Source organism: Halichoeres trimaculatus, unplaced genomic scaffold (genome assembly GCF_033239565.1).
Source record: "Halichoeres trimaculatus isolate MK-OKI-2021-1 unplaced genomic scaffold, fHalTri1.1 fHalTri1_scaffold_13, whole genome shotgun sequence".
Taxonomy (NCBI): Eukaryota; Metazoa; Chordata; class Actinopteri; order Labriformes; family Labridae; genus Halichoeres; species Halichoeres trimaculatus.
The window spans coordinates 27752512-27778483 of record NW_027437191.1 but is presented as its reverse complement, the minus strand read 5'-3'; the positions used below and the strand labels follow the sequence as shown (position 1 = coordinate 27778483).

The following is a 25972-nucleotide window of genomic DNA, read 5'->3' as shown; positions in this document are numbered from 1 at the left end:
GGTCTGTGCTTTTTAATTTTTATCCCACCCTTAGAGGTTTCCAAAAACAACAAAACAATAACAGCTGCAGTTAAAATTGTCAACCAGTTTTATTGACTGTTGAACATTCACTCATTCAATAAAACATTCCCTCCTTCAAGTTTTAAGCTTTAAGATAGGTTGTGCGCTTCTTCCTCTTCTACAGCCCAACAAAGCACTTATTGACTGGAACACCCGGTGCAAGAAAGAAAATTACATCAAATTAGCACAATCATTGATATGACAGAAAAAAAGGAAGAAAAAGACATCAAGCAACACAGGAAAAAAACAACTTAAGATATGCAGTGAAATGGACCCTTTTTGTTCTTATAAAAAATGACACATGACATTCAGTGAAGAACTATTGCAGATTTTATTCCACTTTCATGGAAAACCCTTGAGAAAAATCTTAATCCAATCTTTAAAATTTTTGCTGAAATTTGTTCATAAGACTGAATACTCTCTGATCACTTCATCTGAATCACCTTCTTAAGTTGTTCGCTTCTGCTCTTTGTGCTTAAACTGACACTTCATAAAAATAAAAAAAAACAGGCACCACTTTTTCACAAGGTGTCTGCATGTAAACATCATCTTAACTGAGATAGTCATACAATTTGGGACTGGTCTACTTTAACTCCAGAGGATTTTCTTGGTCTTTTTTTCTTCTGGCAAATATCTGCTCAAGGTAACCGCATCAAAAGAACTGGTGTCTGTGTGATGAGCTTTTCTCTGCTGAACTATCATTGGTCTGAGATGTCTTTAAAAATACAAACTAAAGGAATGATGTCAAAGAAGAAAGAGGAAGTGATGTGCTTTTTCCCTCATCTATGATTAATCCCGACAGTCAGAGATGACAGAGAATATTCAGGAGTCTGTACCTTTAAATAAAGTAGTTGTGATTATAAATGGTTTTGTAATGAACATCTGTTTTTTTCTTTTTGTATTCTTGCTGCATCAAGAAAACAAAAAAAGAAAAAAAATTAATCATAAGTTTCCCCAAAATTCTCTGAAATCTCTCGACTGTTGCTTCAACCCACCTTAAAACCAACCTTTTTATTTATTGGTCACATTAAAAAAAAAGCTGTAAGAGGTGCGACTGTCTGTCGTCCATTGAGAAAAGAAAAACGCTTCAAGTATCCCAAGAAGTGGAATTTAATAGCCCTGAAAGGTTTCAGACTTTTAAAATAAAAGAATTTCTTCTCTGCTGTTAGGCTGGACTGTGTGTGTTTGTGTGTGTTTGTGTCTCTGAGTGTGTGTAGCACAGTGGTTAAAAATCAAGTATAAAGTGCCAATTACAATCCCGTCTCTCTAAATTGAACGCTCTCCAATAGGAGGAAACTATAAAAAAAATCGACACCTGCTTTTAAATAATCTAATCTATAATTTAACCATGACTAAAGAATGTGGGATTGTTCGCGCTGATGACTCACGAGATAGACTTTGTGCTTTGGGTGTTTCGGTGTGAGGCCTAAAATGCAGAGAAAAAAGAGAAAAGATGGACAGAATCGCTTCTGCATCCCAAACACTGACACTAAAGTTCTCTATTATCCTCCTGAAAACAGCTGAATAATTAAAGACACAGTGGTCAAAATTTATATTTGACATGAAAATATTGAAAACTGGAAAATAAAAATAGTCAGGAGGAAAAAATGTTATTCTGCATTTTTTTTAACCTGTTTTTAACTTGCATACAGTCAGTACACAGTATGAATTAAGGGCCTGGTTCCACTGGCAGCATTTTCTGCAATCCTAAATTTTGCAGCTGGTAGCTTTCACTAACTGTCCCTTTCACTGAGACAGAAAAAAATGCTGATGTTCGGGCTGTTTTAAGTGTTAAAAATGCTAACCTGCTTTGGTTTGCATAAAAACACTTGCTGCTTCTGCAGAAAATCTGCTGGTGGACACAGGCCCTAATATGAAGGATAATACTGTGTTTTTGTATCTATAGTGATTTTAATTGAAACTGTTCTGTTTTAATCATTAGCTTTAAGCCAAATTCAAATTTTGGGACAGTTTTTGGGTGTGAACAAAAAAATTTCAAGTATAAGTGGTGCAAGAACTAAAATGATTTGAGTTCAGTAGTTTCTGAAAAAATGAGAAAGAAAAGAATTTATGAGCTAGGACGATACCAAAGTTAAAGTATTGTTGTGTTTTAGCAAACCGATTATTAGCCACCATGAAATGCAAGAAACTGTGTTTAAATTAATGTTACGAATTTGCAATATTAAAACCTTGATTTGATTAAAAATACTGAAGGAAAAGACATTATCAGCATTCATGATTGAAATTTTGGCATCCTTCACACAGTCACCTTTAAAGCTAAAGACGCTAATAGAGAACTGTTTCGTTTGGGTTGCAGAAGAAGCCCATCCCTTTATTCAGCCCAGTGTAGAAGCTCCATAATTAAGACTTTTATAAAACAGACGTCTCTCCCAGGTCAACATGGTGCTAAGACTTCTTTGGACAGTGTGAGGACGAGTCTGTGTTGAGAACCTCTATCATGGTTCTTGAAGACGGGAAGGTTTCTGCTACAGATGGCAGACTCTGGTACCAACTCGGCAAACTGTGGAGACAGAGAAACGGGTCAGGTCAGCATCTCTGTCAGAAACAGGAATCACTAACAGATGGACGGTTTGTCTGCCTACCTTTTGAGGTTCATCCAACTTTTGGCTGTTTTGCTGAAGCTGTCTGGACTCGGAGTGGTCATGGCTTCAAAATCAACCAGCTGAGAAAAAGTGAAAGAAGTCTGTGACCTTTCTGACCAATGAATATAATAACTTTAACATTAATGACAATGCATAGATGAACTCAGGCTCTCAGGAGCAGCAGTTTGTTTTACTACCATGTCCTCCCTTTCATCCCATCTGAATGTTTAATTCATTTTTCCTGAAGTTAAATCAACAAAGCTCCTGATTCAAAAAGTCCATCTCAGCTGAAATTCCCACAGCCTCAGCTTCCAAATGCCTGATCAGATTTCAGCGCCTCTTTGTTCCCGTCAGACGTGATGTTATTACAGGAACAATAAGTCTGTAGAGAAGCTCTCACACAGACGAGGGTTTCGACAGATTTCTGTATAAAAAGAAATCTGTCTTTGTTTACATCAACAGCAGTGATGACTGATGGAGGGATCTTTTTTTGTGTAGACCTGTCTTTCTTTATCTGAGACTCAACAACAAAAGTTACTGACCCAGACATAAAAATCACTGTACCATCATTTCAGTAAGACACACAAATATCACACTGCAAAGAGCCTATGCCATATTTGGCACCTGGTCTCATTCTTCCCCTTTAACTACATGAATTAATGTTCTATGAAAGAAGGATTAGACATTCTAACTTGACCTTGTTGGTCTTAAAACACAAACAAACAAAGCACAATCTTAACGCTTACTCAGAATCCAGATTAGGTTGTGATTTATAATGTGGTTTATAATAAAAGACAGAGAGAGAAAAAAAGAGAAAGAGAGAGAAAGTGTGAAAGATGAGTAACAGAAAGAGCAAGAGAAAGACAAAGGTACAAGAAACAGAGAATGAAAAATAAGGAATACAAAGAGAGCAAGAGAGAGAAGGGGAGAGAGTAAGAAATCTGCAAAGAAAGGGAGAGAAAAAGAGCAAAAGAGAAAAAAAACAGGGAGAGAAGGAAAAAGTCAGGTGGGTAGAAACAGAGAGTAAGAAATAGAGAGAAAAAAAACAGGAGAAAGGAAGGCAGAGAAAGAAAAAAGGAGAGTAGGACGGTAGAGAGGAAAAAAAGAAGAGCAAAAAGGAAAGGCAGAGAGAGAAAAAAGAAAAATAGGCAGAGGGAGACAAATACAGGGAGGGAGAAAGGCAAAGACAGAAGACAAAAGGGAGAAAGAAAAAACAGAGAGAGAAAAGGAGAGCAACAAAGTAGCTGAGAAGGAGAAGAGAGTGCAAGGAAAAAGACAAATATAGGGAGAGAGAAAGACTAGTTAGAGAGAAAAGACAGGAAGAAAGGAGAGTGAGGAAAAGAGACAAACAGGGAGAGAAAGAATTCTCAGAGAGAAAAGACAGGAAGAGAATAGATAGCGAGGAAAAAGAGAACTACAGGGAGAGAGAAAGAAATAATAGTTGGAGAGAAAGGACAGGAAGAAAAGAGTGAGGTAAAGAGAAATACAGGGAGAGAAAGAATAGTCAGAAAGAAAAGGAGAAATACAAGGAGAGAGAAAGAATTGTTAGAGAGAAAAGACAGGAAGAGAAGAGAGAGTGAGGAAAAAGAGAAATACAGGGAGAGAGAAAGAATAGTTAGAGAGAAAAGACAGGAAGAAAGGAGAGTGAGGAAAAGAGAAATACAGGGAGAGAGAAAGAATAGTTAGAGAGAAAAGACAGGAAGAAAGGAGAGTGAGGAAAAGAGAAATACAGGGAGAGAGAAAGAAAGAATAGTTAGAGAGAAAGGACAGGAAGAAAAGAGAGTGAGGTAAAGAGAAATACGGGGAGAGAAAGAATAGTCAGAAAGAAAAGGAGCAATACAAGGAGAGAGAAAGAATTGATAGAGAGAAAAGACAGGAAGAGAAGAGAGAGTAAGGAAAAAGAGAAATACAGGGAGAGAGAAAGAATAGTCAGAGAGAAAAGACAGGGAGAGTGAGAATGAGAGGAAAAAGAGAGGGGACTTGAGAAAGAGAAAAAAGACAAGGAGAGCAAGAAAAAGGCTGAGGGAGAAAAAAGATAGTGAATGAGGAAAAAGACAGAGAACAAGAAAGAGCAAGGGACAAAGAGAGAGAGAGAGAGATAAAGACTAAAAAAATACAGAGAGAGAAAAGTCACAGAGAGAGAAATAAGATAGTAGCAAGTAAGAGGAAGGGAGAGCAATAATAAGTGAGATACAGACACTACTGATAGATAGTGATACTGATAGAAAAAGAAAACGAGAAGGAGAAACAAATATGGTGAGTGAGACAGAATGCAGCCATGACAGGGAGAGGTGAGAGTGAGAGACAGGTGCACAGAGGTTTACCTTTCCTTTGGGGATTCTACCGATAACCTCTTTCCCACTGGCCATCAGCGCCCCCATCACCACGGAGTACGCTACCACACTGAGGAGAAGCAGACCATTACACTCATGGGTCATTTATTTTCTTAGAGCATTTCAGAAATTCTGAACTCAATCTCAACACAAACTGGAAAAAAACAAACTTTGCATGCTGGGATTTTTAACCTGCAGATTGACAGGTTTATTCCACAGACCATAAAGACACCTGCTTAATCCCATAATAATGTGCTGTAGGTCTGGTTCCCAGTATATTTCACATCACCGTTTTGCTTAAGGCGATGTGACAGTTAAAGTACAATAAATCACAGTAAATAACAGTAATCACAGGTACTGAAGCGTAAATCCCTCATCATTTATTGAACTGAGGAAACACCGAGTGCTACGCCTACAGGTTGTTAAGAGGGAGACGTTACCTTGATCCTCTGGAGAGGGGCATGAGGTTGCAGAAGTAATAAACCAAGGAGAGGATCAGGTTACACACAGCATCTGCATCCTAAAAGAGCAGATATTAGAAGGTTTATTATCCGGAAAGTGAGTCATCAAAACTTGAACTTCAACTTTATTACATTACACTGAAACGGAAATGTGCACAGATAACCCAAAGAATAAGGATAACCAGAGGCAGCATCATCATTACAAACAAAAGCACAACAACGGTCACCTTCCACCACATGAATTTAGTCGTATAATGGCTTGTGTTATGAATGAATTGTTGGTCATGTCAGATTTAGCTTTTGGCAGTCTAAATCTCCTGCCAGAGGGTAGGATCTCAAACTCTGCATGGAGGGGATGAACAGGGCACTGCGCAATGTCCCGAGCCTTAAAAAAACACCATCCTGCAGAGATGTGTCCCAACTTCTTTTTGTCTCCTATCAAGAGGTTGCCAAACCAGGAGATGAAGGCAAAGGTAAGGACAGATTCAACCATGGGGTGATAAAACATCAGGGATGGGACTGTTTATGAAAATAACCCAATCCATTCAGTTTTCCTCACTCATTTCAGGGCCCGTGTGGTTTGTTCGGTTTGTGTTTTTACTACTCAGTTTGCAGCGAGTCTGTAGCTCCGAACGAAGCGAAGGATACAGCGGAACAGTTGTGGGGAGGGGTGTGTGTTGGTGACATGACGAGCAGAGAAGACAGAGTTAGAGGGTGTACCTGTGGCGTTGCGTCGTTCTGCTGTGTGGGAGCACTTGAGATTCAACGTGAAAAAAAAAAATTGCTAGGTGCCGCCCTGTTGGCTTTGGCTGCCTTTTGCAGCAGCTCTCTCTTCTTTGTCCGTTTCTTGTAATTTTTTCATCTCTTTTTCGTAATCTTTGTATTTGGAGTGGGTCATTACTTTGTATGGCTCATTTGTTGGTCATTGACACCAAACTTTTAGTGGATTCAGCGATATTTTTGCTACTTTTTCTCCTGTGTTTGTCTGCAGATCCAACATGTAACCATGGCTGCATTGTTTACATGTGACCTCAGCTGTTAGCAGTCTGTAGCGTGTCACTGCTAATTGGTGCAAGACCTGATGTTTCCCACAAGGTGAGGAGAAGGAGGTGAGGACGATGTGCTGGTTCTCAGGTGTGAGCTAAGAAGTGACGATATCTACCTGTCCTTCCATCCATCTTTATTGGGAACGTAAGATCCAACTCCACAAGCTAGCTGTGCTGACCCAGCAACAGAGGGAATACCAGAAGGCAGGGTAGCATCATGCTATTCACAGACATGGCTTATGGAGCTAACACCTGACACCAACGCCACATTGGAAGAACTTCACCTGCAGAGGTGGAGGCTGGCTGAACTGGACAATGATGGACAAGCTGTCAGCATCTATTCTTTTATGGATTTTTTTGCACTTTCTATACACTTTCTTGCTTTTGTTTTATTGATTGCTGTTACAATGACAACAAAGTTCTATTCTATTCTATTCTATTCTATTCTATTCTATTCTATTCTATTCTATTCTATTCTATTCTCCGATGACACCGTTAAGAAAGTGGAGGATAAAACTGAGACTGAGTGTTGCCAACACATCTAATGACTTTTCAGACTCCTCTGGAGAGTCTTTTTAAAGATGACAGCTCTTGGGACTTTTCTGAAATTTGGAGAATCTGAGGTTAAAGTGTGTTTTGATCTCCTCAGTGGTCATCATATGTGCCCCCCTCCCCTATCCAAAACACAGGCAGACAGATGAAATCACACAAGTGAAACAAGAGTCAACAGAAGAAAGTTCATTTGTAGCTCTAAACGTATTTATGATGTTGTGTTTTTCCTACTTTCTATCTCTCCCATGTTATTTCTCTCTCCTACAGAGTTCATGACAATTACATGTAAATGGATTATTATACAAATTAGACAGCAGCGTCATTTAGTGACTTTTAGTGACTTCTGGGACAGCCAATAGTGACTTTTCTTACTGAGGAGTTGGCATGTTGTAACTAGCAATGTCTCACTCAGCTTTAATGATGTTTTAAATGGGAAACAGACTCTTTCAGGTTTATCATGACTATACATGACAAAATTGATTAAAAATAATCTGTTAATAGTGGATTATTAGGGTATATGGTAATCTAGTGTGGTGAAAACAACAATGTACATCAAACCAAACTGGAAACCATGACCACAAAACCTTGATACAAACTAAACGGTTCGGAAGTGCAGCTGCTGCTGTGCTTTTTTTTGTAGACAATGTCCGTGTTTTCATAAAAAGAGGACAACAACCCCAAGGTACTTTAAAGTGGTGATGCGCTCCACAGTCTCCCCCTTCATCACAGTAAAAAGAGGGTTTAAGAGGTGGGTTTGAGTTATCTCTAAAATCTATACACATGTCCTTAGTTTGAAAGATTAACCCCTGTAGAGAGTGCACAAAATAAACAAACCAGGCATTTACAGGCCGCTTGATTTCAGTGTGAAACTGGATTTTTGATAAGAGACCAAATGAGGTTTTCTAATTCTTGTCTTGACCTGGATGTCCAAACCCAAAAAGAGCTATTTCATGAAAAAATAATATCAAGAAAAGAAGTTATCTTCAAACTTGAGAGGCATATCATGCTGAAATCCAACCCCCCTGAAGTATTTCCTCCAATTTATGAAGCTGTGCAGTCATGCCAGGGGAAAAGTTTCTCACTAAGAGCAGAGATGAGTCTTACCCCGAATTCAGTCGACAGCATTAATGTTTTTCCCTTTGCTGTGAGGTCTTTATAGATGGACTCTATCTCTGACTGGTACTGCTGCGTCCGGTCCTCTGTGGTTTGAGTTTCTACTGAGAATAACATGTTGCCCACTCTGGAGTGAAGAAAATCAAATCATAGGATGAGATGAAGAATCAGAAATATTCAAATGTGTGCATGATTGATAAGAGGCTGAGTGCATCACCTGTCTCCTGTAATAGTGATGGTGAAACCGTCGTACTCTTTCCCAGCATCCTTCATGCTCGGCACCTTGGAGTTGACCGTGAAGCCATCTCTGGTTTTACTGTTGAACTGCTTCAAGAAACAAACACAAAAACAAACCAACCCTGGTTTTTACTGCGAGAATAACACATTTAATTTCTCCTTCAATCAGTTTACTTTTGACATGCAAACATCTCTTCCCCTTTCGTCCTTACCTTCATTATAGGAAGCAGATCTTCTACTTTATTCACATTTTCCAGAGCCTGTCGAACCTCCAGGAGTCCTCTGGGGTTATACGCTCTGAGACACGAAAGGAGAGAAAAGTTCGGCAAAGAAGCAGAGAGAGAAATACTCATCTATATTTGCATGAGTCACCCACTCGACATGCTCATGCAAAATGAATCAAGCCTGGAGGAAAGAGTCATTTACATAACCCTGCTTTGATGGCAGACAGCAAGGAAGCATGAAAACATCACTGCTGTCAGATTGTTTCGATGAGATGAGCAGATGCTAACAAAAAAACATGTCTGTCAGACCAGGGTGAAGTTAAGCTAATTTGTGTTAGTACTCTGGTGTTCATGAGTTTTTTGTGAATTTAGAGTTTTATCAATGAAAGACGGATGAGCCCCAGCAGCAGACAGTGTAGAGTGGATTTACCCATGATACACCAGAATTCTGTCTTTGATGAAGTCCAGGATGTTGTCAAAGTAGGCCAGGTATCTGATGTTGATAATCTGTCCCCTGAAGAAACACAGAGATAAAAAGGATTTTCAAAATACTGTCAAACAACATCTTACGTAACTTTGAAGAGGAAATGTTTTAAGTGAGTTTTTCGGGCTCTGAAGAAACCGGGTTCAGAGAAGCTGAATAAATCTTTTTCTCACTACAAAGGCCAAGAAAAACCCAGAGCAAAGCTGCCAGGGAGGAGCTGCTACCTGATGAGGTTGATGTGATTGTTGAAGCCTCGACTGAGGCTCCTGGCAGGCATCTGGTCTAACCACAGGACTGGCTGGTCTGGATCTGCAATCCTGAAGAACAGAGAAACCACATCAATCCATCAGCGCAGAACTTGGACTATTTCTGTAATTTTTGAGCCTGACTTTGGGCGTGACTGCAGTACACCTGTTGGACGGATTTTAATAAAACATTAGCCTCATGTTTTCAGGCTAAATAAGAATGAGAATTCTCACCTTCTCCATTTAACTGCAATGTCGAACATGTCTCTCCACTGCATTTGTCTGGTCTTGCCGTTGACTCGAACTTTGGAGTTGCTCCATGTTCTGTGCATGGCCTGCATCACCTCCAGGGTGGCTAACCCCATGGCTGAGGAAGAGCCGACACAGCATGAGTACAGAACCACCTACATCTTAATATGCTAAAAGAATAAGAGTCTTAAGGGAGCCTGTTTCAGCCAGGTAAATCAAACAATTGGGAAAAACAAACACTATATATATAAAAAAGAAGATAAATAAACAGAAATGTTTAAGATAAAAAGGTCATTTATGATAAAAGGTCAGAATTATGCAAAACCAAGTCAAAATAATTTTAAACCAATTGTAGAGATAAAAAGTTAAAAAATGAATAAAAAATGTAATTCTAAGGGAATTACTCAAAACATCGAAACAAAAATAAAATATATGATATTAAATTCAATATAATAATATAAAAAGTCAACTTTAAGAGATAAAAAGTCATAATAATAAGATTACAAGTCAAATTATGAGCTTAAAAAATAAAATTGTGAGATACTAGGCCTAAGTTGTGAAAGAAAAATATAAAAAACATGGCATAAAAGTTGAAATTATAACATTAAAAAGTCATATCAAGAGATAAAAGGCTAAAGTAATTACATTAAAGTAAAATAATGAGTTAAAACTCAAAATAAACAGACACTTGCTTAATACACAAAACAAATTGACAAATTATGAGATTAAAAGAGTAAAATTATGAGATACTAAGACAAAATTTTGAAAGAAAAATATAAAAATGTGACATAACAGAAGAAAATTTTACATTAAAAAATCATATTAGGAGATAGAGGACCAAAATTATTAAATTAAAAGTGAAATCATGGGTTAAAAAACTCAAAATTAAGAGACACTTGCTAAATACACAAAACAAATTGACAAATTTTGAGATTGTAATTCAAAATATGAAGTTTAAAAGGTGAAATCAGGAGATAAAAAGATAAAAATTCCCTGGCAGAAAGTGCTTTCCTAGTTTGTTACCTCTGTGTATTCTCCTGTTTGGTAAGAAACCAGGAGTGTCGTACTGCATCAGCGCCCCCAGGTGGTCAGCTGTGCATATTAACTTCTGGACTTCATTACTGTAGCTTTCAAAGTTCTGTGGCAGCACGTCTCTGCAAACGAGACACACGGGGAGGAAGACAAGATGAGGATGACTGTGATTATGACAGGGATGAGTGTTAGCTATGATCAACATCCACTGAAGCCAAGGAAACAGAAATGGTTAGGTATAATGTCACTCTAAACGTCTTTCACTTCAAAACACTAACTCTGATCTTATTTTGATCTCTGAGTTTGATTTGATTTGATTTGATTTTTATTTGTCTCAAACAAGCACATAAAAACAAACAATATTTGTAATAGGAAAAAAAGAAAAAAAATTACACATAATGATAAAGTGCGAGTTCGAGAAGGGGCTGAAGGAAGCAAAGCTTATCAAGTTCAGCCCCCCCTTACACTGTCATATAATTTCATAATTCACACAATCTTATTATAATAAAACAAACAAGTTTAATATAAATAGAACCTTAGTTAAAAGCATGTTAATCGACTAAATTATTTGAAAAAATAAAAAAGATAATAAAATTATCTGTCTAGTTCTTTATAGGAGAACAAGAGTGTTTTTTTGTAGTTACTTTTAAATTGTTTTAAGTTAGTGCACATTCTTAAGTCCTCTTCTAGTTCATTCCACAATTTTACACCACTAAAAGAGATGCACATACTTTTAAGTGTTGAATGGATGGTTGGTTGTTTAAATTTAAAATTCCCTCTTAAATTATATGCTGCCTCTCTGACCATGAACATCATTTGGATGTTGTTTGGTAACAACTTATTCCAGGCTTTAAACAAAATCTGACCTGTTTTAAATTTTATTAAGTCCCAGAATTTTAAAATCCTTGATTTTAGAAACAAAGGATGAGGAGAGAGATATCAGAGGGAATAACGTCAGTATTGAGTATTTCATTAGTTACTGAAACAACAGTTGATTTCAGCTCTTGGTTGCTGCTGAAGGCTTAAATCAGCTCTAACTGAGCCGTCAGACTCACTTTATATGCGGCTGCAGGCCTGGCTGTTCTTCGTAGTCCTCTATTAGAAACGGCAGGTTTTTGGCCCAATGGTTTTTAAAGTTCCCTGGTAAGTCCTGGTCCACGTTGTACTCTGCTACTGGGATGTCGAGGTGGGAGTGCAGGTAGCGAGAGTACTCTGTGAGGGAGAGATCATTAAAATGTCAAAATGAAATCATGAAACTTGACTGATTGAGGATGTGTGTCTACAAATGTCAGCTAACCTCTGAGGTATTTGACTTTGAGGTATTCTGAGCTGGCTTTCTGTCCCAGCAGCGGGTCGTTCAACATGACTTTAGTTTGAGCTTTGATTCCCTCGTAGAACTGACCCATCGCCACGTGACTTAACCCCTTCATGTACTGACACACCTCGTTGTACGGCTCCAACTGGAGACACCTCTGGAGGAGGAGAGAGATATCAGAGGGAATAACGTCAGTTTAAGGAATTCATTGTCTCATTGACCTGTGCAGGATTCCTCTTACCTTGAAGTTACCGATAGCTTCATGCAGCGAGCCGTGGTGGTACAGCATCATGCCACGGAGCTGGAGGGACTGGATATGGTTCTGGTTCAGCATGAGGGCTTTCTGGAAGCTCTCCATCGCTGACTCAAAGTCACCCAGCTCTCTGGAAACAGAAGAAATAAAAGAAATATTTCTTTAAATACAAAAACTCCCTTCAAAAGTTATCCGAAATGTAAAACAAAAAGAGAATATGAGAGAGTCAGATTTACCTGTAGGCCTGCCCGAGGCTCTTATAGGCATCTATGAAGTCTGACTTTAACTTTAAAGCCTCTTTGAACGTCTCAATGGCTTCCTGACATTAAAATGAGCAGAGAGCAAAATAAAAAGTGAGATCTTCACCGGTTTCTTTTAGTAATGAAAACATAAACTAATTTCCCATTTGGTTTATGATTAAAACAAATCGTCTTACTTTGAGCATCCCTCTGTGGAAGAAGGTGAGGCCTTTATACAACATAGCGATGGGCTGATTCTTCTTCAGCTCTAAAGACTGCTGAAAGTCCTCCATAGCTGCCACATAATCCTGGAGAGGAAAAATCTACGGATTAGAATAAAAGTATTCATGTACACTTGCACAAATCAGACTTATTAAAAACTAGCCTCTGAAATGAAAAGCAGTGTCCCCCTGTGTCTGTAGAGACGCGCTGAGGGCTGCAGCTGGATGGCTTTAGTGAGATCAGCCAGAGCCTCGCTGATACGACCCAGAGGAGACAGGATCTAGAGATGGAGACACAAGACAGACAAGGTAGGTTATTCTTCATTTACTTTAAAATATATTTTCTGACAGGTTATGAATCTATATTAAAATAAAAAAACTTGTAAATTGGGGACAGAAAAGGGAAAAAAACGTTTTATATTAGTCAGGATTTCTTGTTGACTTGAAAATGTACAAAATTTCTTTCTATAATGGAAAACTGTTCCTCAACTGGAAAACCTACGGTGAATATTTTAAAGTAAACCAGATCATTTCTCTCCAAAAAATAACCAGTCACGATCTTGGAAAGTAAGTAAGTAAGAATTGGTTCAAAAGATGCTTTTAGTCATTGTCAAATATCTAAAAATGTTGATTAAAATTTGTCTCATTTTGGTGAAAGCAGGCGCAGGAGAAGGAATCTTTTTAATGGTGACACTTTGGGAGTTAAAGCAGAGATGTTTGATAACACATGCACGCAATTGAGGTGAGTTGTCCTGACTTTTTTCCTGACTTTCACCAACATTTTACAAAAACTGAGTCCACATTGTCGTACCATTGTCAAACTCTCGCAAAAACTCTTTTTTATGATTAAAATAATTGTTATATGTGCTTCAGCACTCAAGGGGATGGATAGAAGTACTTTGGGCAAGGGATGGGTACCTTTCCCCATTTTGAAACGATACGGTACTGATGCCCGATACCTGGCAATTGGTACCAGTACTCAACAGTACCAATTTTCAGTACTTTTTGTGTTTATGTGGCAAAAAATATCAATTTGTTTAATAATAAAATGTTTTTTTTATTTAATATATATTCTTTTTAATAAACTTGGTAATTCTGTGTTCATGTTCAGCATGGAAAATCACCTACTCCTTCACTCCCTCAGAGTCACAAGGATGCATTAAGGTACCTAAACATGGTACCTTTTGATTTTACATGAATCGAAACCTGGTACTTTTGACAGAATTCGGTCGGTACCTATAAAAATATCTAACTCGGTACCCACCCCTACTTTGGGCACATTTACAGCGCACTTAGTCCAATTTAATAGATTCACCAGGTTTAGGCGTGATGTTTTCTACAGTTTCATTTAGCAGACGCTTTTGACCAAAGTGGTGTACAACACAAGCAAGAATTTTTAAAGAAGGGAAAACCTTCATTAGTGCGTTGAAGAGCTACAAGTTATTTGGCTGAAGGTGCTGCTATTAAGTGCAAGAAGAATATTTTTTGTAGATGTAGAATAATTTAGCCATAACTAACCAACATTCAATGATCAGTGCTAAATATTCACTAAGAGCTGGCGCTGAGACCTTCTGACTCATTCTACCCCTGAGGACAAAGAGGAGAAGGATCAGATTAAGCGCCTCAGTGTTCCCTAAACATATGAGTCCTCAGACATCTCTTAAAGTAGAAAGAGACTCTGTGGATCGTATAGAGTTAGGTAATTCATCCCACCATTTGGGAACAACAGAGGAGAAGAGTCTGGCTAGAGATTTAGAGCCACGCTGGGCTGGGAGCACCAGGCGTCTTTCACAAGCAGAGGTTCAGTTTTATATCCTTTTGTTAGTTCTTTTCTTTTCTTTTTTGGGTACATTAGTTAAGCACACACCATAAAAACTCTAGAGTAGAGTCTTTCTGCTTTTTTTTTTTTTTCCATTTAAAAAGCGGTCATTAGCTCTCTTTACTTGTAGCACTTATGTATGTGTACACTCTTTATGTTGTTTGTGCCCATAGCTTAATCCAACTGGTGAATGTTGCTTTCCCTCCTGGATCATATCTTCCAGATGAGGCTGGAAAACAGTTTGTTGGGACACATGCAGCCTATTTGCAGAGCATTTTCAGGAGTTTTGGTGCATGTGTGAAAAGGCCTTAATGTGGAAAGCAACATTGGCATTAGTTCACTAACTTCCCCACTTACTCTCCCACCATCATCTGATTTCCTTCCCTGTTTTTTCCAAGTGCACAGTCATCTCATACATTATTAAAGACGCTTGACATCATTGCAATCCAGATCAGAGACGTCACGCATTTTACCTGAAGGTATGAGCCAAATTTAATCTAATAATTCATGATTCTTCTAATTCTTAAAAAAAACACTACACTTTGCAACATTAACAGGTTTTGGGCTCTTCAGGGTGTGGAGCAGTTTTGTGTAACTCGTCTGTCAGATTGATGGTGGGGTAAGAAGGGCCAGAAAGAGGAAACGTGGGCACAGAAGCAAACCGCTCATTAACCAGCAGGAAATTCAGTAATAAAACCCTCTCAGCAGGGTCAGCCTCACCTCTGCTCTCTGCTCGTAGACCTCGGGCCAGTTCGGCTCGAGGGTGATGACTCTGTTGAGCTCGAACAGCGCCAAGTCAGCGTTCTTGATGTCCTAACAGAGAAACAGAGACACGGGACTGTCACGTTTAGCTGACATGAGTATTAATACAAAGAGAAATCATCCAACAGGAGAGACAACCAGATTGAGTTTGTTTTAAGCAAAGACACGATGAGTCATTCTGTGTTTGCCTGAAACTGCTACTGTCACCAAAACCCAGCGTGGGATTTTATTTCCACACAAATAAAACCAGAGGCATCCAAAAAATGCACACAGCTTTCTGTGCTGCTGAATACCAGAATGAAGATGAGAAAATGTGTGGTTTTTAGTCAATTCTGAGAAATTTTGACCTCATACAAAGTAAACTGCTAATGCAAACACAGCCAGTCCACGTGTATTGATAGGATTTACAGCACCAATAACCACGATAGTATGAGTCACCTGCTATGTGTAATTTTTAGACTTTGACTGCAGCGTGAGCACACCAGCAGTCATAACTACAACAGGCAAATAGTAATATCATGTATTAATGAGAAAGGCTGTTTATAGAGAATCTGGCACATGTGACATCCTTTGTGGTTGATACATGAGACTAATAATTATTGTAACATCACATTTTAACACAGGAGTTACATAAGACGTCTTTTTATGCCTTTGGGGCATCAGAAATTCTCAGTGGATGAAGATATTAAAATCTACTTTTTATACCTTGCTTGAAGTCTGTAAGAACCCAGCTCTGCAGTTTTGTTGTCAGCATGGAAAGAGTTAATAACAAAGCAATATCTTTTGAAAAGTATTTTAAAAGTCACTTTCACTCACCTGTAAACTTTTCTTCCCGTAAGCGATTCCTCTCCCATAGATGGCGCTGACCAGCTCTGGGTCACTCTTTATCAAACACAAAACATAACAGAATTATAAATTAAGCTTGAATACAAATTAAGACAGTTCTGCTGATATACTTGTAGGAGAAGATTATGAATGGGCTTGTTTGTTCAATTATGGGTGAAATTCTTTATTAAGGTGGAACCTTGCTGGTGTGGCAGGTGTTTTACCCGGAAAGGTTTAACAGTTTTTTGACAGCTGTACGCTGAAGCAGCATGGTGCTGGGAGGGTGAACAAACATTCTGTAGTTGCATTAGACAAGCAGAAAATTTGTTTTGCAAAATAAATCAACTGATCATTGTGTATAGCAAAGAAAATGTTGCCTTTCATTCATCAGGAAGGAGCAGTGAACAGCAGCGCGTCAATTATTGTCCATACCACCTTACCATACTTTATTCAAAAAGCACTTTTATAAACAACCACAGCTGTAACAAAAGTGCTGTACAGATAGATAAAATAAAAAGAGAAAAACAGATAAAAAAACTAGGGATACACAATATATCGTTATCAATATTGGTATCGGCTGATGTGTAAAAGTGGGCTTATATTTGCTCATTAGCTACTGGCCATTTTCAGAGCTTCTTGAACATCTTGTACTTTCAAGACCCCACTCCATCCTTTGATCCTCTCCATGATCATATTTTCTCACGATTGCATGGCTCCTTCTCTCTAAAGTACCTCAGCACACCATCTTAGATTTATTTTTTTTAAACCAATATTGATATCAGTAAATGTTGGTTATCAGCCATAACAACAGTATTAATATTGGATATCGGTGTCGGAAAAAAATTTTCATACCAGTGCATCCTTAAAGAAACACATAAAAGAAGACAAACCAAAAACAACTAAAAGCAAATAAAGAAAATAAAAGGGAATAAGATCAGACAAAGAAACTAAGTCTCATTGAGGTTAAAAGAAAAAGAATAAAAATGGGTTTAAAGACACTTTTTAAGGCAAACATTTAAAAACAAACTAAAGAATTTTAAAAATCAGCTCTAAAAGCTACAGGGAGCCGGTCAATTGAGGCAGGTACTGGGCTGCTGTGCTCTCTTTTACGTGTACCTGTTAAAAACCCATGTTCTGGGTAAAACACCAGCCACACCAACAAGGTTCCACCCTTAGAGAGAATTTCACTCGAAATTTAAAAAAAAAAAAAAAAAAAATGAAAACAACCATAATTCCTAATCTGCTCCCACAATACTGGATTGGTTAAAGAAAGTTGATATAAACTTAGCACAAAAAGTAAGGATGTTTGCGTATGGTAGATTATTTATTTATTTTACCAAGGCTTCTTCTGCTAGTATGTCTCAATTCTTCAGACTTCAGTCATCCAATAAATCAAACAGGAGGCAAAGGCAGAACAAGCTGTTTGGGATTGGCAGAGAAAATTCAAATGTTGCTCCATTTAAAAAGGAAGTGAAGAGGATTCCCAACGGTCCATCAAATATTACCAGGAAGCATTGTTACAACAAATAATCTACCAAACACACATTTCTGTGGCCTGTTTCACAAGATCTGTATCAGTTGTGTCTTGAGTGTGACGGGTGTAAAGTCTGCACAAACCACACGATGAAATTGTGTGGTTTGTAAATGACTTCTTTTTCTTTTTTCATTTTTTTTTCTTTATACAAGATCATTTAACAATAGTCATCTCAAGTTAGATCCTTTTAGACTGAGCCACTTTTTTACAATATGATTACACATCATTTTAATCAAATTAAAACAGGGATTGATAAAATCAAATTTTACTCATGTTAACAGGTCTAGCCTTGTTTATGTCTTTGTAAAGTGTCTTGAGATAATGTTTGTTATAATTTGGCACTTTGACTGATTGACTGATTGAGAACATGGGGTGTTTTCCTTTCTCTTCTTACAAATATGATCTCTAATTTTAAAATGAATTTTACAGCAAAAACCCCTGGTGATCGACTATCAAAAAGCTGTTTTTCCCAGCTGGTTTGTCTCAAAGTGCTAACTCTCATGCCTGTTACTGTGCAGATGAAATCATCTCCTCACCTGCAAAAGATCAGCTGGACAGAATATACGTTTTGAACTGATGTAATCTACTCTGTTGACAGTTCAACCCCTCTCTACTTCATTCTCCAAGTGATCGTATCTTATCGTATGGAAGATCCAACACTTACTCAAAGCACATTACACTTGGACTCAAAAGAGGGAGATGCACGGAAAAAAAAATATCATTAAGTGTTTTTGTCTTATTACCAGTAAAAAAAAGTTTTTTAGACTTTATATTTACCTGAGCAGTTCAGAAAAATGCCTTGTTTTAAGTTATTTAAATGCAAAAATGAGGTCTGAATTTCTTTTAACAAGTCAAAAAAATATGCCAATGTAACAAGAAAAAAAGTGTTTAAAAATTTGCCTGAAACTGGAGTAATGTATTAATACAAGTAACTGTTTTCTTATTCCATTGGAAGATTTTTTCAACTTTTTACAAGTAATTCAGACCTTATTTTAGTCTTTAATGAACTTAAAACAAGAGATTTTTCTGGACCGACCAGTTAAAGTTGCTCATATCAAGTGTAACAAGACAAGTTTTGCTTAAAATAAGACAAAAACACTTGATAAACTTTCATTTTTTGCAGTGTTTTCTTCTGGTGTTCAATACTGGAACTGAGAAGCAGAGGCTGAAGTTTCATCTGATGGTGTCTTTACGACAGATTCACGATAGATAACAGCAAACAAGCATGCAGCTCTTTCTTTTTGTTCATAAAAGCACCCACAGAAAAGATTGACAAAGCAGCCAGACAACATTTTCATCAGCCTTCATCCCCTCCGTGGTTCACCTACCTGTAATAACTGTGAGAAGTGTTTGATGGCTTCATCATAAAAACCGTTTGCTATCAGAACATAACCTATAGCTGCAAAGACAGAAAAAAACAAAGATGAGTTATCTCAAACTCTTCAGAGTCAACACGTTTGTATTCATGCCAGCGGGCAGACTTACCCAGTTCTTCATTAATGTTGTGGTTATCTACGGGGAAGGGGATTTTTTTCTGCTCTACAAACAGCTTGGCCTGGTTCTGTGAAGACAGAAAAAAACAGGAACACTGGTAAGCAAAGAGCACACTCTCGCATAGAAAACTAACTGTTTGGTTTCCTGTGTGAAGTCTGTACAAACAGACAGGAAATGCAGAATACGACAGTTTGAGTCTTAAAAACTAAAAACATGTTTTTCAGCTTTATTGAAAGTTTCAGAGCAAGGAGAGAAAAAGTGAAGCAAACACACTCTGCTTATCATAATCTCTCTTTGGGGCATTTTGTTAAATTACAAGAGTTTTTAACAAGCTTCCAGCATCTCTCAAGGTTACTCTGAGTAGAAAAACATCCTTTCAAAAGCCATTCACTGATGCAAAGCCAATTCCTCTGTAGTGATTAACACTCAGCAGCTTCTATCAAAAGTTTGCTCTCCTCCTCAGGGTCACATTGGATTTACTGTAGAAGCCCATACGGAGAAAGGCAGAGTGACATAAAGCAAACACTATTACTGGATGCAAATTCAACAGCATGCAAATGATGCTGAGGTAACATCTGACAAGACAAATACATGTCACTGTCCTACAACCAGAAAGCTTAGTGTAATGAATAAATACATAAGGAACCATCGCAGTGGATTCAGTTGTAGGTCATAAGTAATAAAAGTTTCCCCTTTCAAAAAGCTTCAGATCATATAACACAAGGATTTAAGGTTTTTATCACAGATAGACTGATATGGTTTTTTCAGGGCTGATACAAATACAAATATTTGGGGTCGATATTCATTTACAGTAAAAGTGAAAATATTAGCGTCAAAATTTGGGATAATACGAACTCCAACACTTAACTTTGTTTGAACACCTTTAAGCTTATGGTTATTAGACAGCTCCCAGGCTCAGCAGTTGCGTTAAAAACTCCCTTAAGTTTTTTTTACAGTAGGTCAAGTTTCCCATAAAATGTCTCCGTGTGTCACCAACCAGGTGTCACCCAGAGGTGCAGCTGAATTGGAGCTAAAGTAACACTGTTTGAAATTCGATTTCTTAATGGCTGCCGGGTAAAAAAAAAAAGTCTGATATGCCTCAAAATGCTAAATATCAGTACCGATAATTGGTCTATCCCTCCATTTGCACATGGACCAACAGTCCAGACACAAAGGAATTCTTGGGCAGGGCTTTCTCAAAGTCAAGATGTATTAAGATTTAAAAAGAGAATATAAACAATTCAAATCAAGAATATCAAAAATTTAAATAAAGAATATAAAACAGTTTAAATAAAGAATATAAAAGAAACCCTAGAGCACTAAAACACCGTACAGGTGGAGGTTATATGTACAGGAATGGTGGTGAGGTGTGCACAAGAAGTTCGATATGTGTGCAAGGGGTGAAATAGGTTATATAGAATACTGCACATATAAGAGGGATATGTACTCCACAGACAGGGTGTTGCACATTTTCCAGAGCGATTTATGATAACAATAATAATAATAATAATTGTAGAGGCCAAGCCAAGGCTTTAAGCCACTGAGGTGCTTCACCTGGCAATAGCTGACTCACTGCTATTCACTGCTCTTCCTTTACGAATGAAACTCCACGTTTTCTTAGCTTTTCTCAATGATCAGTCGATTTATTTGGCATAACAAACATTAAGCCTGTTTGAAACAAATACTAGGGATAGAAGGGTTATTGGCCGGGCCGATTATTGGGGCCGATATTCGTCATTTTGAGGCATATCAGCATCGGCCTTATTTTAATCCGATGGCTGATGAGAAACATATTTAAAACTTTGTTGTTGCAGCTCACTACTCTGCAGTCACTACTCAGTCCCCAGCACTGTCCCACCCACAGTATCATCTGATTGGTAACAAGCAGAGTCATGGCTTGGGAAACAGCCAATCAGCAGTGCAGTTATTACAGTTATTACAGTTACATTGACATTTTGGAAAACTTAATTTACTGTAGAAAACTTTGGCTATTTATTTTTTAAAGTTTAATTTAACTTTATAAAACATGCTGCTGAGCCTGGGAGCTGTTTAATAAACTCATGCTTAAAGGGATTTGAATGAAGTTAAGTGTTGGAGTTTGTCATTTTCAAAATTTTGACACCAATATTTGCACTTTGACTGCAAATTAATATCGGCTTCAAATATCGGTTATCGGCCTCCTTGACTACCAATAATCAGTATCGGTATCAGCCTGGAAAAATCCATATCGGTCTGTCTATAACAAATACAGAACTTTTGTTCATCCTCTCAGCGTACAGCGGTCAAAAAACTCTTGACCTTTCCAGGTAAAACACTTGCCACATCAACAAGGTCATTATGTGATCATTATGTGTCACATATTGCACATAACAAGGGGAGTGAGGTAGAGCTTTGTTATTTCACACGAGGTTTCCTCTCTCCTGTCAGACATGAACTGATTCTGATGTGAAAACACACGTGAAGCAGTAATGACGAGGTGTTGTCTGTGCAAACAAAAACCCCTGCAGGGTGTGGAAACAACCACACCTCAAAATTTGGTTTGAGGCTTTGACACACAAGTGCATGATTTGATGCAGAGGAAACAACTTGTGTCCAAATGAGCAGTTAGAAGACATAATGTGATCTGTTATTATGATTTCATAAAAAAAATAAAGAGAGAATGTTCATTATCTGTCTTATTGTTTCTTCTCTTCTGTATGTTGTGTTCTATGAGGGATGTGTATTATGGGTAAAGTGGATCACACTCTTTGTGGTTTTTCTATTTATGCGTGTGGATGGTTGTTTGTTTTTGTTAATGGGAGCTTTCTGAATAATTCAGACACTCAAGTCTATTTTCCTTCATGAGACAATAAAATATTTCCCATCATAATGTATCTTATATCATGTTGATTTTTTATTACATTGTATTGTAATGTAGCTTAGCATGGAGCAGCATATCATATAAAACCCCATCACACAATATCAGCATGAACTACATTGTGCCATGCTATAATATAACACACAGAGGGCTGCAGCTTCCTGCCTCGCTGATATGATGATGAGACAGGAACTAAAGATGGATACAGAATTTCCTAAAGATCAGAAAAGCTTGCTCCCTTGATGTATAAAAGAAAATCATACTGATGGACAGAAAGGTGAAAAATCTTCCATATAAGCCATTTTTTCTCTTCCCTTTTTCTCTTTAAAAAACAAAAGGTAGAATCCTGGGGTGTATCACTTAAAATCTTTTTTAAGTGAGTATTTTAAGCCCAATAAATAATTGCATATATTTTTACATAGCAGCTTTACATCACCTAGAACAATGTTTCCTGAAAACTCCGGCCAAAGTGAAGATTTTGGAAAACTCCAGTTTCATGGTGTGGTGTAGATGCCTTAAACAGAGTTTTTGGTTCTCAAACTTCCCACCTGAATAAAAAGGGCTCATTCTGATTGGCTGATATTTGTTTTTGAAAATGCCGGGCTACGTGTGTACAAGGCCTTGATTGCCCGTAGGAATGATTGATTGAGTGAGTGTGTGAATGGTTGTCTGTCTCTTAAGGCGGGTACACACTACAGGATAATCGAGCTGATTTTTGTCCCGATCTTCCCCTTACGATCGAAGCCAGCAAAGGCCCGATTGTCTGATGACATCATTCCTGTGGTGTGGGGTGTGCTAAGAGTGCTTTCTTCTGGTCGGAGCCACTCAGAGAGCCTCCGATTCAGATATCCCAGATAATGAACATGTTTAACATTTACGACTAAAAGAGTCTGAAAACAAACATCTTAGCTTTTTCCCGTACCACCATCATAGTTTCTTATACAGAAGTCACGTTTCACTACGTGAGATTTGGAATATTGAGCGTGAAGAAGCTGAAGCTCTGCTGAATTTCTGTTAGTGTGAGGTGTCCTCGGAGTGCAGACCACACACTGTAAGATCAGAAGAGAGAAATCTTGTGCGATCTGTCTTTTGTTATCATTACGTGTGTGGTCTCTAAATGTGTGAAATTTTTTAGAGCCCTGTAATGTGTACCAGCCTTTAGATAGACTGTGATAAACTGGCAACCCCACCTTGCACCCAAAGACCAAGCAGGGATGGGCTCCAGCAGTAAAGATAGTAGATGATTCAAACACACAAGAGTCTTAACCAGAAAAACACAGTGCTGATGGAAATTTGTCTGACTTTGGCCAAAGAGGGTGCAGGAGAAGGAGTCAAAACATAGAGCTACATCACAGCTTGCGGGGAGGCATCCTGACTTTTACCAGCTGTGTCTGGCAATAAATGAAGCAGCCAATAGTAAAACCAAAGATTTCTTATTTTGGATTTAGGGCCAAGTAAATTTATTGGGATCAAGACATTAGGACTAATAAAACTCAAACTGTAAACAAATGTGTGTCAGCATCACGCTTTTCACGAGTCTCTGCTTCACCTCACACTCATCGCAGCACAACGTCAAGGCTTTCTAAGTCAAACTAAGTTGACAGTGTTTGTAAAAGTTTCTGTTTAATGGGTTCCCAAATTCTGTATAAGTGAGGGCATGAGGTGTAACTACAGTACTACGTAGTTCTGCTTTTGCAGCAACAGCCTGGGGTGTGACTGTGAAACAGAGGAGATCTTGTTAATAAATTATTACGCTTATTTATATTTCATCCAACAGTTGGTTTGTTTATCATTTGCACTTCTGCTTTTTTTAACAGAAGACTGTTGTTGAGTTTTAGTTCATGTGTAAAAATGAAAACTGGAGTAAAATGAGAATTCAAATTGGGTGTTAAAACTCCCTAGCGCACACAGATGCTAAGTACTAAGTGCAAGAGTTGTGCTATTTATATAAATGAGGTTTTCACACCTTAAAGGAACTGCTTTTCTTTTTCAAAATAAATTACACTCCGTCCCCTTTTTCAAGATGAGATAAGGTGTGTGAGTGTGTGTGTGTGGGTGTGTACTCACCAGTATCTTCTCTGCGTTGAGCGAGAAGACTGACTCACAGGGTGGATTGCTGCCCTCCTCACAGTCAGGGTCATCCAGCTGTAGGATCGAGGACTCTGCAAAGATGAATATTCAGAGAAATTATGACCAACAATGATAAGAAAAGAAACATGTCTCTTTAAGATTTTGGTAAACTAATAAAGTACGGGGAAAGACTATGAGAACTAAGCAGGGATTGACTGGCAAATCCTTTACTGTGTTGCCACACAAAGCCAGCTGTGATAGCTGCAATAGCTGACTAAATATTCACAGAGAAGGATTTAACTGAGCCTGAAATCAGATTTCTTCGAGACAAATGACCCATGAGAAAAGGTTAGACCTAAGGTCAAAATATGCAGACACACTGCATAAAACAAGTTTTCAAATCCCTCTATGTATCTCCACGGCTGAATACATATTCACTGATGCAACACAAGTGTCGTACAACCACTTCTGACTATGCCAACAAAGTTTAAGGTGGGGCACACTGGAATCTATGGAAGCCCAAAGTGGACAGACATCCTTACATTCTGTACCATGTTTTCAAATTCTAAAACAAGAATGTAGGTTTGCAGATATGATTGCAAGTCATTTTGTATTACTTCCTTAAAATCTTGACATCTCGACATGTGGCATTTGGTGACATCTCAGGAAATAAGCTAGTCACTGTGATGGGTAACAACAGCTGTAATGTAATTTCTATAGGTTTTTTTTTTGTGCTTTTGCATTAATACAAATTATTTTCATTGACACTGAGTCAGAAAAGCAACAAAATTCTATCTGTAACCATGTGAGAGTTCAGTAAATTAAATGTATAGGTGGATGTCTGCTGTGGGCTTCCGTAGAAAGATGAAAAGTAAAATCAGTTTGTTAGCAATTTAAATAAATCGAAAGCAGAATAAGCTAGTAGCCCATTGCTGTTCTGACATGTGTTTTGGAAAGGCTCAGTAGAAATAAATTTTGCCACTGAGCGATGAGCTGTTGAATAGTGAATTTTATCATTGAACTCAAAAAGACAGTTTGTACGGAAGTTCATTTTTAATGTGTCGAGTTTTTAGCCCATTATCGACACACCAACACACTCTCACTCCCAACTCCTCTTTTCTCTTTTGTTTCAAATCCCGTTTAACCTGCACTGCAGTTGGAGCAGCAGCTTATCCTCTCTCCAGGCTGTCACTGCTGCCTGTTCTTAGCTCCTGAACATTAGCAGTGAATGGTTCGGCTCACCGGGGTTACACAGTGACAGTTGAATCAAGGAGGACGTGGCAAACTAAAACAGATACTTTACCGCAGTCCGCCGCGTACTCTTCCCACTCGGACAGCGAGCTGCATCCCTGCTTGTGGAGCTCATTGTTGAACAAAGTCAGAGTGGAGAAATACTCGGAGGAGAAGATTGACCGACTCAGGTAGAGGAGTGAGAGCGCTACCACAACAACAGCCCGGCTGGAGGGGGCCATGTTGTGCTACATGTGTGACGCCACAGAGCGGAAGCTGCAGTTCGAACAAACCGAACAAAACGGACACGCCCCCCTCACGCGCACGACTCCCAGCAAGAAGACCGCAGGGCGGTAAAACCACATTTCCCGGTATTCACTGCGGCTGCCAAACTGGTCTTTCCGGAAAATGTAAAAGTAAAAATGTTTCCGGTACAACTTCAAAACAAGACAAAAAAGCTTAATTGAAAATACGTTTTTTTTGTCTTATTAACATTTCTAAATTACATTAAGTAATCTTTATTTGGCTCATCAAATATAAATGACGCATAAAGCTTTATGGGTCATTATAATATTTCCAGATATTTGAAAAAAAAAAAAAAATTCAGGGCCAATAACAGCCCATCATACATCCTATAATAGTGCCAAAACTTACATGCATGACTTTCTATTAGTTTTGTTTGTTGTTGTTTTTTGTTGTTGTTGCTTGTTTTTA

General features: G+C 38.2%; 1 protein-coding gene across 2 annotated transcripts; it reads right to left on the bottom strand.

Annotated features, from left to right (window-relative positions):
- Positions 1–75: 75 nt before the first annotated feature.
- On the bottom strand, positions 76–25542 carry ttc13 (tetratricopeptide repeat domain 13). 2 transcript variants are annotated; one of them, XM_074685488.1, is made up of 23 exons: positions 25332–25542; positions 24026–24120; positions 19093–19168; positions 18936–19006; positions 16065–16130; positions 15207–15299; positions 12832–12948; positions 12644–12754; positions 12444–12526; positions 12196–12337; positions 11937–12111; positions 11695–11851; positions 10631–10761; positions 9593–9725; positions 9338–9430; positions 9060–9143; positions 8618–8702; positions 8386–8495; positions 8160–8295; positions 5437–5516; positions 4988–5066; positions 2664–2743; positions 76–2581 (listed from the first exon to the last, which is right to left on the bottom strand). In XM_074685488.1, the coding sequence occupies exons 1-23, from the start codon at positions 25498–25500 to the stop codon at positions 2467–2469; spliced, it is 2481 nt and encodes an 826-aa protein (XP_074541589.1). In that variant the 5' UTR covers positions 25501–25542; the 3' UTR covers positions 76–2466. The 2 variants fall into 2 exon arrangements, with proteins under 2 accessions (XP_074541589.1, XP_074541590.1); XM_074685489.1 differs by having other exon boundaries at positions 8386–8492.
- Between the last annotated feature and the right edge of the window lie 430 nt (positions 25543–25972).